The sequence below is a fragment of the Leptonychotes weddellii genome, chromosome 8, assembly GCF_054177405.1.
Source record: "Leptonychotes weddellii isolate Sample4059 chromosome 8, ASM5417740v2, whole genome shotgun sequence".
NCBI classification, from domain to species: domain Eukaryota; kingdom Metazoa; phylum Chordata; class Mammalia; order Carnivora; family Phocidae; genus Leptonychotes; species Leptonychotes weddellii.
The window spans coordinates 11,332,584-11,346,701 of record NC_138376.1 but is presented as its reverse complement, the minus strand read 5'-3'; the positions used below and the strand labels follow the sequence as shown (position 1 = coordinate 11,346,701).

General features: G+C 43.7%; 1 protein-coding gene across 1 annotated transcript in view; it reads right to left on the bottom strand.

Annotated features, from left to right (window-relative positions):
• RANBP9 (RAN binding protein 9) overlaps window positions 1-14,118 on the bottom strand; it is a 66,050-nt gene that overhangs the window by 3,908 nt on the left and 48,024 nt on the right. The window contains exons 7-10 of the mRNA XM_081827527.1: window positions 12,753-12,897; window positions 9,212-9,333; window positions 7,457-7,608; window positions 802-913 (exon numbers count right to left, since the gene is read on the bottom strand). Of these exons, the coding sequence (XP_081683653.1) occupies window positions 802-913; window positions 7,457-7,608; window positions 9,212-9,333; window positions 12,753-12,897 (531 nt within the window). The remainder of the gene's footprint in view (window positions 1-801; window positions 914-7,456; window positions 7,609-9,211; window positions 9,334-12,752; window positions 12,898-14,118) is intronic.

Here is a 14,118-nt window from a genome sequence, read left to right as displayed (position 1 = left end):
GTGGTACTGCTCTCATATACCAGAACAGTTTGAAACATGTTACTGAACCCCCCACACCTGACAGGGCCAAGCTGCAAGAAAAGGCTTCTAAAGTGGAGTCTCATTTTACCCGGGGAACCAGATTCTAAAGTCTGGTGAAAAATCACTCTTACTTATAAATAAATTACATTTGAAAAGAATTATCGAGAATTTAAAAGATAGTTTTACCTAAAACAACCCTGTAGAGTTTACATGTTGCAGAGTTCGTATACCAAGTGTATCTGTTCAGTACATACATGTAGTGAGTTGCTCACAGGAAGGGCAACCTGCAGCTTCTCGGCTCACCTCTGGCTCAGCCTCGCTACTGAAACTGCAGTTCTTTTCTTGCCCACCCTCTGTTCGGTGAGGGCATTCGGCTGAATATGCCCAACTGCAGGGCGAACATAATGCTACTCCAGGGGTTGGTGCTGACGGGGCATGCTCTCCTCACCTGGAAGGCCCTTGTGTCTGTATTTTAAGCACAGTGGGAGCTGCGGTAGGTGTGGCCCAGTCCAGAAATGCTTACGTAACAGAGGCACACAAAAACTTCTATTTTCCCAACTTCCCCAGGTGTATCCCCAAGTACTGTTTTTTTTTTTTTATTCCATTTGAATCCATTTCATCTGGAATTGAGATAATGGAGGGGAAGGTTTCTATATTTCAAAATAACTTTTTTAAAATGTAGAAAGCATTTCCCCTTAAGAGTTTACCAAAACATAAACCCCAGCACAAATACCACCTGAAGTATTCGGAGGCTCTAAGTTGAAGCTCTGCTTTACTCACCTAATATTGCACTGTTAAGAGCTGAGCACACAGGTTCTCTCTGAATTGGGTCAAGCTGATTTCCAACTGGGCTGTTCCAAGGATCTGAATAAGCGAGTAAACTGAATGCATCCTGTTGAAAACACAGTTTGGTTTTTAATTCAAACATTTAAACCACTGTGGTCCCCAGTTACAAAGTTGAGAGACAAGTAAAATACACAGCTTCATGGCCCTAGATTACTGTAACATGTAAACCCACCCACCCCTATGATTATGAGGCTGTATGTTTTTTAACAACTAGATTATGCAGCAAAGCCCAAGCAGTTTTCATTTTTCTTTACTGTAAACAGACATTCTCATTAATCTTCCCCCATCCCTACAACACATGCAGAACAGCAGAATTAAAACGAATTCTTCTGGAATGTGCTAATTAAAGAGGAAGACAAAAACATTCAGATGCTCTATCACTTATTACCACTGATACGAATTCGACATTAAAAGGATAGGGCCTCCCTATATATTTTTTAAACAGATGTGGGAACTCGCTACATCTCACTGGATGTCATTTTCTCACTCAGGAATCAAAAAATGAAACTGGTTCCCCTTCATGAACATTCAGTAGTTCCAACTATCCTCAAGCCGCCCTTCCTAAAGGAACTGACACACAGTCTTTTCACTCAATCACCCTTTCTGTCTCCTAAGGGAGGCGCACATCACAGTGGTTTCAGACACTGGTTTCAAGCTCAAGCTGCGTCGTCAGCTGCCGCGTGGCCTCTGGCGAGCAATGGCCTAAGCGTCCGTTTGCTCATCTGTCTACAGAAGAGGTCCTACCTGAGAACGTCGTAAGGACGAGCAGCTCAATGAAGTTAGCAATGTCAGCTCATTCTCATCTTTCAACACGTGATTTTTTTTAAGATTTTATTTGAGCGAGCGAGCAAGAGCGGGGTGGGGGGGTGTGGGGGGGGGAAGGGTGGAGGCAGAGGGACAAGCAGACTCCTGACTTGGAGGAGGAGGGACCCTGACTTGGGGCTCCACGCCAGGACCCTGCGGTCACGACCTGAGCCGAAGGCAGGCGCGTAGCCCACGGGGCCGCCCAGATGTCGGCGCCCTAACCTGGGGCAGAAGTAGAGACCCAGAGAGGCAAGTAACGGGCCGCCCTCCCAATGCAGAAGGCATACGTGGCGAAGTGCTGCGGAAACTATACATCAGTGAGTTCAGTGACAACACTTTCAAAGCTCTGGCGGTCCGTCTGAGGCCACCAGGCAGGGCAGACGGACGGGCACCCCTCAAGCCGCACCCGCGGCCCCTCCACTGTCTCACACCGCCGAGGGTTTCATCCGTGCCAGACAGCGTGCCTCCATGTCTATAAGGAAAGGTCTCTGAAGAGAAAAATGTATTCCCCGATTTGGAGTCCCCCGCAGCTACGGGTACACGCTGGGTACAGGGAAGAAGCCTCCCACACCTGCTAATCACAAGACCTGCTCCTTACAGAGCACCCCACAGAGCTACTCAGTTCTGTCTCCCGGGTCCCTCCATCCGAATTTCTGATGGAGAGAAAATTAATGTCCTATATCCTGTAAAGCTAACTCTGATCAATCACATCATTTCTAAAGGACTGATCTTCGCTCAAGACCTAATTTACCCCACAACCACCTAGTGGGGGACCATCCCCATACTACAGATACATTTTTCAAGTACACTGAAGAACTGCTCCAGGAACTATCCCCTTGGGGCCATATATCCGGACATGCTACCAAAAAGGAGAAATGGTACAGTCCCAAATCTCAAATCTAGACCATTCTTCTGTTTACACCTTCTTCTAGTATTCAAAACAAAACCTCATGGACAAAGATAATGATGTCAGTAATTTATCATGCACTAATACTGGGTGAAGTCCTGTTTTAAGCACTAACGTGGATAGACTCATTTTATCCTCACAGTAACCTCAGGGGGTGGATACTGTTGCTCCCACCTCAGAAGCAAACTGAGGCAGGGAGAGCTTAAGAGCACACAGCTAGTGCAGAACTCATTTTAGTAAGATGCAGTTTCTTTTCACTGCCGATCTAGATACTGAGACGAAAAAAGCCTTAAATTCTGCTCCAATATTTTCAATACAATTGAATAAATTATTGCACACGGCTGCCAGACACTAGGCCACGGATGGCAACCACCGGGACCCAGTCCCTGTTTCCAGGACCCACCCGGGTCTTACAGGAAAGTTAGACCTGTAAATAAACAATGTACCGTGGACCGCTTATTAACAGAGAGTATGCTGTGTCACGTGACATCATCAGAGCGAGAGACCCAAGCGCCATGGAAACAGGCTGAGAGAAAGAAAGGCATGGATGGAACCATAGGTAAGGGTTAGATCCTAAGATGCCCCTAAATCACACTAAAAAGCCTGAATTTTTTTCCAATATGGCAATGGAGTTTTAAATCGAGGACTGACACGGATAAAACTGGACTTTAGAAAGATCACACAGCAACACCGAGGACAAAGCCTGGAAGTCAGGTGAAGCTACAAGCAAGAAAACTAATAAAACCTTAAAAGGAGAAAAAGAAGGTTTACACCACCAGGTTCCCTGAGTATCTATTTTATCTTTACAAAGGGAATGAAGTCAGGGCAGCAACATTAATGTTTTAAATCCTGCAGTAAAACTTACCGGAGGGCGGTTAAGTTTTGGTGGTGACCAAAGAAATTCAAATAAGCAATTTTAAGGTCTGGTGTGGAACCCCCTAAAGTAGATGAATGCGGTCGTGCCTCTGGCACTCTCCTTTTCTACTGCTGCTAAGCTGGTCGAGGTTTCTGGAAAGCAGTACAGCAATATATAGCAAAAGCCACAACGATCCTAGCCTTTGACTCAATCATTCTATTTCTAGGACTCTCTCCCAGTGTTATAATTTTAAGGAAGAAACAAAGATACACGTATCCTACACGTTCACTAAAGCACTGGAATAAAAGCAAAAAATCTAATAGAGCAATGCTTAAATGAACTGATCTAGCAGCATTGCGGAGTATCATGTAGCCATTTAAAAATAACTAACTGCATCGAAACTGGAAATGAGTTTTTAAGACAGTAAACAGAAACAATACAAATCAGCAGAACTATAATTACTAGGTAAAATACACATACATGGGGTTTAAGGCACAAAACTGAAAACATCTGTGAACTATCATGGGACGGTGGGTTACTTTTACTTCAGAAACAAAGATCTCCGCGGGAAGAACTTCCGAGGCCAACGTGGCATCACTTAGGTGGGATTCTCAAAGTGCACTCGTAGTTGGCTTAAAACCGCAGCAGCTTCCAACAGGGTGAGTCTGAACTGTTGGATTTTTGCTTCGGTCGCCGGCTGGGGCTGCCCGCTCACCCCGGACCCTGCACCGTCCCCACAGCCGTGCCTCGCTGCCCCGCAGCACGCCCGTCCACAGCGGCCCCACAAATTCCCGTGGTTGTCCTGAAGGCCACTGGCAGGCGTAGGCAGGTGGGAAAGCGAGCGGGCGGGCGCAGGGGCGCGGAGAGGAGCCGGGGGGCTGGCTGCAGGGGTTCCTCTCCGTACTCGGCGCAGGCGGAGTGCGAGGCGCCTCACGGTAAAGCACGTGGGGGGCTCTTGCCTTCGCATTTACACAAATCTTGCTCTCTCTCTCTATGCATGTGTGATTCAGATATTTATGCAGATCCACACACAATGAAAGATAAAAAATACCCACTACGATCACACGTGCCCTGAAGTGAAAAATAAAAGGAAAAGGAGTAATTTCTAAACGTTCTCAACTATGGCAAAGAAACTTTTCATGTTGTCCTCGAATCCTCCAGCTGTTCTTCAGGGGCTTCTAAGTTGGATCAGTTCGGCAGCTTACCCCTCTGTGGATCAAGGGAAGCTGAGGGAAGGGGAAGCAAGGAGTTCAGGATATTAAGAAAGTCTCGTAAAGCAGTTGGCATTTGCTTAGGAGTCAGAAGGGCAAAATCAAAGCCATCCACATTCTTTAGATGAAGAAGATGAATCACATCTTTACATAATTCCGTATATAACCAAGGACTCTCTGTGAGAAGAGGCCACATGAAGCCATTTTCGGAGCTTCACGCACAATGGAATCAAAGCCAGTCAGCTGATGAAGTGAAATCCTACATTTTCAAAGACACTACATAAATCCCATTCCTTCATCATGTGCCTTTAGCATAAAGTTTTAACAGGAGAACAGTCAGATGACCTAGTGTAAAAAAGTGTATGAAATCTTAACATTTCGTATCCCCAAGTCTCCCCTAAAACAGCAGTTCCCCAAGTATCGTCCAGACACACCTGGGTCCAATCGGAGACCATGTCAGGAGGTCCTGTAAGCTCTGAACTGTTTTCATAATGAAACGAAGATACTACTTTCTCTTGCCTCACTCACATGCTCCCACAACCGCACGGGGGGCGGGTGGGGGGGTGTCCAGAAGCTGCGGGGTGTGTGACAGCAGGAGAGCGACTGTTCAGGGAACGAGGAGAACGTGGCTCACCCTCCCTCACACCCAGCGGTTAAAGAGACTCACACAAAGGCAAAGCAATGCCACTGTTCTCATTTTTTGGAAGTTATTTTTCATAAAAATATCCAATGGGTTTATGATTATTTGTCAATAAACGGATTACAGTTTGAATTTCTAGTATGATAAAAATAAACATCATCCATACGAACAAAACTCTTTTAAATAAACATTCATTAAACAGCCAGGTGCCACCTGCATTAGATAGAGTTAAAGGGGGAGGAGTGAAGACCTAGTCTGACCTCAAGGAATTCTCCACCTTACAGGGCAAATGTGGACAGCCATTTTCCTAACATATGAATGTCTGATTTTTATTTTGCTTGTGTTTTTTAAATTCCAGTGTAATTAGTTACATTAGTTTTAGGTGTACAATACAGTGATTCAACAATTCTATACGTTCCTCAGTCCTCGTCACGTTAAATGTGCTCTTCATCCCCATCAGCTATTTCATCCATCCCCTCTCCCACCTCCCCTGTTCTCTAGTTAACAGTCGTTTTTTTGTCTTTCCTTTATTCAGGTTTGTTTCTTAAATTCCACGTGAGTGAAATCGTGTACTTGTCTTTCTGACTTCACTTAGCATAATACCCTCTAAGTCCATTCATGTTGTCACAAATGGCAAGATTTCATTCTTTTTTATGGTTGAGTAACATTCCATTGTGTGTGTATATGTATAAATAATATATAAAAAAAATACTATATAAATATATATATACACAGCACATCTTTATCCATCTGTCTATCGAGGGACGCCTTGGCTGCTTCCATAGTTTGGCTGTTGTAAATAATGCTGCAGTCAACACAGGGGCGCATGTATCTTTTTGAAATACCATTTTCGCGGTCTTTGAGTAAATACCTAGTAGTGGAATTACTGAATCACTTGGTATTTCTATTTTTATTTTTTGGGAACTCTCCGAACTGTTTTCCGCAGTGGCTGCACCAGTTTGCAGTCCCACCAAATGATTTGACATTTTAAATGAAAAATTGTTTAAATTACATATTCCACCGATTTTCTTTTATTTAGCATACAAATCATAATTTAACACCCCCCCCCTTTTTTTGGATCGCCGAGCGTGGCCGTTAGAAACAGCGGGTGTGCTCTCCAGCAGATGAAGTACCACGTGCAGGGAATACACCTCCCCTCCCGCCCCAGCTACTGAGAGTACAAGGCCACACACGCCTTTACCTGGCGACGTGTGTAAGCGGCTCCTTATCCGCTCCCAGGCTAAGCCGGTATGTTCTGTCTACGCAATAGGTGCCACCCCGAGGCCGCGGCGCAGGAGGCTGTTTTATGTGCGCCGCCTTCACGCCGTGTTTGGGGGGACCAGGCGGTGCTGGCTGGCGCACCGGCTCAGGCTGGGTCAGGAAGGGTGGCCGAGGCCTTGCTCCTTCCCGCTACGCCCCGTCATCGGGCTCAGGGCCCCCGCACGCACCTCCCTTTTGTGTTTGGACTTCTTTCAAAACATTCGGGAGAAAATATTTGTAACGAATCACCTTTGAGCCCAACCTGATGCAGGCTTACAAAAAAATAAATAAAAATACAATGGCTAGGTTAATGTTTCACAGACTCACAGGGCTATTGGGACTTTCAGGAGTATGAAAAAAAAAACGTGTAAAGAACCTTAACATCTCTACAACGAACTGCAATGCTGACTTAAGGCAGGGGAAACCCGTCCGTCTGCACCTGATCTGTAACATTGTGGCCAACGTACTAAACGGCTGCAATTTTATCCATCTTACCATCTATCATACACATCAATCCAGAAGAGATTCTGAAAATGTATTTTAACTCTTCTGGTTTTGAAAGATGACCCAATGTTTCGGCAATCACCAATAAAAATGAAAACCATGTGGTAGACATCCAATTCGCTGCAGCCCTGAACAATGTTTGCTGAAATAAAAATATCTCAAATTTATAGTTTTATCAGCAAACCCACACCTCTAATAACTCTGCCACTTTTACAGACGAGAAACTAAAACTAAACAAGTAAGTTGACAAAGGGTATATACAGTGCTGACGGGTGGCAGAACTGGGGTTTAACCCGGATTTTTTACTGTAAGTCCAACCAGAATTCCTAGCACTACTCAATGTTTTACAAAATGACAATTTAACTCCTTCGGCACATCTCTAATTTTTCAAGGAAAAACAAATCTACCTTCAACATTTTTTTATTTGCCGTGTTCTTGCCACATTCTCTCCTCAGCTGTTCACTCATGGCCTGTAGCTCTCTTCCGAAGTGAATCATTCTCTCTATAGCGGCTTGACTTCCTCCACACAACTGGCGTCTTAACTGACTCGAATCAACTTCTGCAAGCAAAACAAACGAGTATTTTACTACAATGGAGAAATGAACATAATTGCTTATGACATTCTGTACGTTTCATTTAGCAACTACTACCTAATGGTTTATCTAAACATGTAGATTTATTTTAATTCAGTGTGAAACTTTGCAGCTCAAAGGTGTCCTTCCTCTACGTCTCGAGAACGTAGGCTCTGAGCTCCAGCACGCAGCTCAAAGTCAGGTGACCGCCTTGCAGTGTACGGTGCACCTGGTGTACAGGGCAAGGTCAGTAAGACATCAAGCACAAATCTCTCAAACTACATTAAGCAGCATTAAGCAGAAAAGAACAAAGTCGGTAACTGCCTCTCAGGCTATTCTGACACCAAACAGAGATGGAATAAAAGGATGCCTTTTGGCTAAAAGCTAAATGACTCCAAAGAAACACACAAGACACCATGTTACCGAAAGAGTTAATCACACACTTTTACAAAATAATTGTATGGTATATGTCTTGGTTGACAACAATCACTGATCAATAATGTAACGTTGTATGGATCACTAATGACACAATTACTAATGATGACAACCATCAACAATTACTGAGCGCTTACTTTGTGCTTACTAGCTTTTCACAGATTGGCTCATTTATTCCTCACATTGACCTATAGGTGGCTGTGATTGTTACTGTACCCATTTTACAGATGAAGAAACTGAGGCACAGGGCTCTTAAAAACTTGTCTAAGGTTATACAGCTAGTAAGCGGCAGTTGCAGAATTCGAATCCAGGTAATCTGGTTCTAGAACTCCTGCTCTTAATCACCATGCTGGTATCTGACACAGTAAACCTGGGCTGCCTTTCAAATTAAACCCCTTACTTGAAAAAGTGAATTCTACATTGAACACATAATCCTCAATAAAGACCTTTTAACCTCAAAATAGTCAGAAATCTAATGTTGCCATGGAATTCAGACAGTTAAGAATTTTGAGGCTCCAATAAATTTTCATTTGCCAACTGATGGGAAAGTCTGCTGATGGTTTAACTTTACGGTACACTGGACTCCACAGTTACCAACAAGACAAAATGATGCATGCTAATGTACCTTGCAGCCACATCATTTTCGGGGCAGTGGGGAGGACAAGGGTGGGTCACACTTAAGCACCTACTATGTGCCCGGAGGCACTAAACTGCGCACGGTCACATACATTCACATTAAATCGCATAAGAAATTGTCACGTTAGAATTTATAAAATCATCTCTACCCATCTGGCCTTTACTGGTTATACTGCGATAAGTATAAAAGCTTTTCACCTCTCCAACCCCAAACGTCCTGAAGAACAGTTAACACTACCCCGAGTAGAGCTGCATTAACGACAGCCCTGCAGCCGAGTGGGGACGGTTCTGCACAGCCAACTGGCCAGCACTTAACTGCAGAAGGCACGGAAGGGCCTCCGCTCCCGCTCGCAGCCCCCTCTCACGGGACAGTTTCGGGACTAGGTACTACTGTCAAGTCCAGCGGCACATACATCTTTAAATCTGATTTATGCTCATCAGCTGTGAATCAATACAAGTAAAAACATAACCTTGTGGTCATCATTTTTTATTAAAAATGTAAGAAATATCACTGCAGACCCATTTCGGTGTCACAATCTTCCATTTCGTGGTCATGTTTAGAGCTACCGTTTAGGAAACCATTGGATGAAGTCTCTCCAACCCCATTGGAGTAGTGCTCTGTTTCCATGTCTACATCATTACTGGAAATGAAAAAAACAGACCTAATTTTAGAAATCGCATACTTGTAGCTTAGTTTAAAATAAATTACGACTCAACTACACAGCCTACTTATAAACTGACTTCATAATATGAGGCAACAGCAATCTGCAAAAAAAGGTGTTTAGTTCAATCCTGAAGGTCTTCAAAGCTAGTACGTAGCTCGCTCTTAACAAATTTGTACTCCTGGATGGGGAGGGGGGAAAGAGTGTATGCCCACGATTTTTCCAGCTCAGATCTGCACTTCGTTTTTTGTTCATCAGCCCTTGCCCCAAGACTCCCCAGCCTCACCCGGCGTGCGTTTCCAGCATTCAAGGAAGAAAAGGGGAAAACTTTATTCTTAAACTATTCCCGGATCCCACTTCACCTCTTTTCCTGCCCTCATATTCATCTCTCCTAAGACGATTTTTTTCTTTAATGGTCTTGACATTGTGACATTTGTCCTCACTCCTTAGAAACGCAGCCTCCCGCAAAGGTAAATGATGACTTAGAAAACCACTGTGTCTGGTCCTCTCCGACCTTGTCGGCACCTAACACAATTTGCCTCCCACGGGCTTTCTTACTGGCTCAAGAAGCTAAAGCACTGCCAAATCTTAATTTTAAAAATGCCGTTTTGTATACTCAGGTTGCTCCCCACTCTCACTTGTGTCTCATTTACCGACGAACAGCCCGCACCAGTACCTGCATCTGGACACACTGAAGCTGTCGCCGCCCCCCCCCACACTCTAAGAATGACAAACACCTATTCTGGAAGATTTCCCCGGTGAAGATCTACATAAGGATTATACAGTCCAGAAGGACACACTTGATGAAAACACAGGAAATATATTAAAATGCACTTTTCTCATTTAAAAAGCAATGTATATTCATTTGTAGAAAAAAGCAACCCTGAACGCAGATGAGCAAAAAGCGCTCTGTGCGTGATGCCACCAGACACGACCACCGGTGACACCTCGGGGTGAGCGAGGGACGTTAAGTGTGTACGTGTGGGGGCACCGCTTCTATCAGCAACACATGCTGGAAAAAGACACAGATCTAGGAAGAAGGGGGCAATGGCCCCAGGATTCCTCCATCAGTCCAAAACGCTTGTTTACCTTTTTTTTTGTTGTTAAAGTAGGCTCTTCACCCAGCATGAAGCCCAATGCGGGGCTTGAACTCAGGACCCTGAGATCAAGACCTGAGCTGAGATCAATAGTCGGATGCTCAACTGACTAAGCCAGCCAGGCACCCCTGGTTTACTCTATCTTGACGAACTTTGCGAATGGGTAAGAAAAATCAATGTTTAATTTAATGGAAATTCTTAAGATCATAGTTTTTAGTGATCTTAATAAATACACTAAACTTTTTTTTTGACAATACAATATAGTACGTGGGAGGGATTCTTTCATTCAACACCTGTTTAAGAGCTCCTGAGCCATGTTCTGTGTTAGATGCTATGGACACCTTGGAACAGCCTCCGGCCTCCAGGGGCAGAGGATCAGCCCTCGGGTGAAAGTTATTTCCAAGGCGTGACCCAACATTTGGTCGGGACGCAATCAAGGAAATCGTCCTGGAAGAGTAACAACGGGACTGAGTGTCACAGCCCGCTTGAACAGAAGTTAGGAGGGAGGGGAGGGAGCAGCATTTCTGATGGGGTGGAGGGTGGGGGGCAGCCTAATGCAAAAAGCGCAAATCTGGAAGTCAGAAATCCTGAGACATAGTCACAGTTCTGCAACTTACTAGCCACTAATTACTGAACCTGACCCACCCCCCCAGCCCCCAAAAGTCATCTACACTTCTGGTATTGAGCTCTACATCTGCAAAATGGTTTTACTAGTTAATAGCATCTTCGCCTACTTTGCAATCCCACCGTAAGGGCGGCCTTTACCAACTATAAAGTAACTGTTACTGTTGAACAGCGTGAGGCGTTCTTCTCTTTCTACCCTGCGCCCAGAGGATGCTGTGTCACCAAACCCTCCCGGTGAGCTTGCTTCCCTGAACTCAGGGAGTAATGGGTCTCTTTAGCAACTTCCTGCCATGAAGAGTACTTAAGAGAATGACCCACCAACTGCCCCCAGCCCTGCCCCCAGACAGCGGCAGAACTCTCCACCAACAACACTGTCCCAACGCGCTACAAAGCACCACAAGTACTAAAGGCTCAACTTTCTAAATTTCCATACATAATTTTTATTACAACCCAGTCTTCTAATCTTCCATTTTCTAGTACGTCATTTCTCCTGTGGAAGACCACGCTAATCTCCTCTGCCAGGGACAGCCATTTTTTCTACCATTCTTCTCAGACCACCGCTTCCGTGGATGTCCACCGCAGCCCACACCACACAACACCATCACTTTGGTAAGTCATCACTTGGGATAGATGATCTGGATATTCTGATTACTCTCCCAAACTGCAAATACAGATTTTTTTCTCCAGAATCATGTTTCCATTAAGATTCCATGTTAAAACTTAGGTTCTTTCTCCTCTAATGAGAAAGTTTTGCACTGATGCACGTTCCCCCTGATAGCAGTGCGACCAATCAAGTCACACGATAAGACCAAACCAACATCAAATTGATAAAAATCTACCCATGATTTTTTTTTTTTGTATTATCTTTATCATTTCACTAGTCCTGAACCGAAATGAATTTAGATGCTGGATGATCTGGGCAGGCTGACTTCTTAAGAACTTGCTCTCATACACTAGTATTCAAATGATGACATTCCACGAACCTTTAGGTTCAGGAATCTTCAACCCAAGTGTACCAAGGATTTTAGGAGAGTCCTGTAGACATCCCTCTCTCAAAGCTCGTTGAAGTCAGAGACCAGGCCTAGCAGAATGTTTGACACCCAACAGGTCCTCAATACTATGCTCATGCTACATGTTTATTACTAAATGACTTAAGGTCCATTTGCTGTTATAAGCAAGCTTCCTAAAGACAGGCTTTCAAAAAAGATTCTTCATAAAGTTATTTGGAACTCAGGAAACATTCTACACATTTACACCAAAAAAACCCACACAGAGAAAGAAATAGTTGTAAACGTATCTTATGTTACTTCGAGAGAGTAAATATTCCACTGTGACTTAATTGGGAAATATAAGAACCGCATCTATGTGACCATCTGTACAGGCCGGTGCCGGCAGAAAAACCAGAAGGCGGCAGAGCCTGGAATGGATTCTTACGGCCCCGGCGGCGGAAGAAGGAATGCAGACTCAGAGGAAGGCACAATGGAAAGAGGCTGTGTGCACATGGGGAGACTGAAAAACTCTGGGGAACTTACTCCCTACCCTTTTATTGTCTGGGGGCTTGGGAACCTCCAGACCCCCATTATAGACCATATAATTCAATTTTTCTAAATTATTAAAAACGATGACATTTATACTTAGGTTGCTTACAGTAATGCAAAAACTAGTGAGATCACGTACCTGGTGAAGTTATTAACTTGCTGTGATCGTGACATGTTTATACTGTTTAGTTCTGGTACATTCAAATTGGATGACTGGTGTTTACTATGGCAATATGATTGATGTGCTTTATTTGATATTACACCATTACTACAACTTTCAAAACCTGGGAGAAAAAAAAAAGAAAAAGATGCATGAACATAGAAATACACATTAAATTATTATTAAGTTGTAAATAACGTACCCATATTCTGATCTTGCACTTGAAACTTTTACAATGTAGGACAGCCAATGCATTACTTAAATAGTAAACAGATAACTTCTTTGAAAGGATATAAGGATATTAATTGTGGGCTGTAATTACCATCTCTAACATTTACTGAAGGCTTAATTATGGATCTTATTTAATCCCCACAACCCCCCTAGGGGGGCAGTGTTCTCATCGCTCCCATTTAATATATAAAAACACCGAAGCTAAGAAGCTGTCCACACCGGAGTCAATGTATGGGCTTCAAGATGGAAGGTGGCTAAGGATACAAACCCGAGAATCATGGGCATGCACGGGATGGTGATGTAAATAAAATGCGAGGCAGTAATGGAGAAAGGTATGCGCCGATGGAGGAAAAGCAAAGGGATTATTACTCTATGAAAGGAAAGGAAACAGTATCTGACTTCTGTTTCAGAAAGCGGAACGTACAGAGGCAAGAGAACCCCTTGGGAAGAATGGAATGAGAGAGACAAGGAAAGAAAGAAGACTAAGAAAAACTGGAAATAAACCTAGAGAAGTGATGTCATAAAAGCCAAGAAAGGAGAGAACTGTTGTTAAGCTGTCATCATCAAGACAGTATGGTACTGGCACAAAAACACATAGATCAATGGAACAGAATAGAGAGCGCAGAAATGGACCCTCAACTCTATGGTCAACTCATCTTCGACAAAGCAGGAAAGAATGTTCAATGGAAAAAAGACAGTCTTCAACAAATGGTGTTGGGAAAGTTGGACAGCCACATGCAGAAGAATGAAACTGGACCATTTCCTTACACCACATACAAAAATAGACTCCAAATGGTTGAAAGATCTACATGTGAGATAGGAGTCCATCAAAATCCTAAAGGAGAACACAGGCAGCAACCTCTTCGACCTCAGCCGCAGCAACTTCTTCCTAGAAACATCGCCAAAGGCAAGGGCAAAAATGAACTATTGGGACTTCATCAAAATAAAAAGCTTTTGCACAGCAAAAGAAACAGTTAACAAAACCAAAAGACAACCGACAGAATGGGAGAAGATATTTGCAAATGACATATCAGATAAAGGGCTAGTATCCAAAATCTATAAAGAACTTCTTAAACTCAACACCCAAAGAACAAATGATCCAATCGAGAAATGG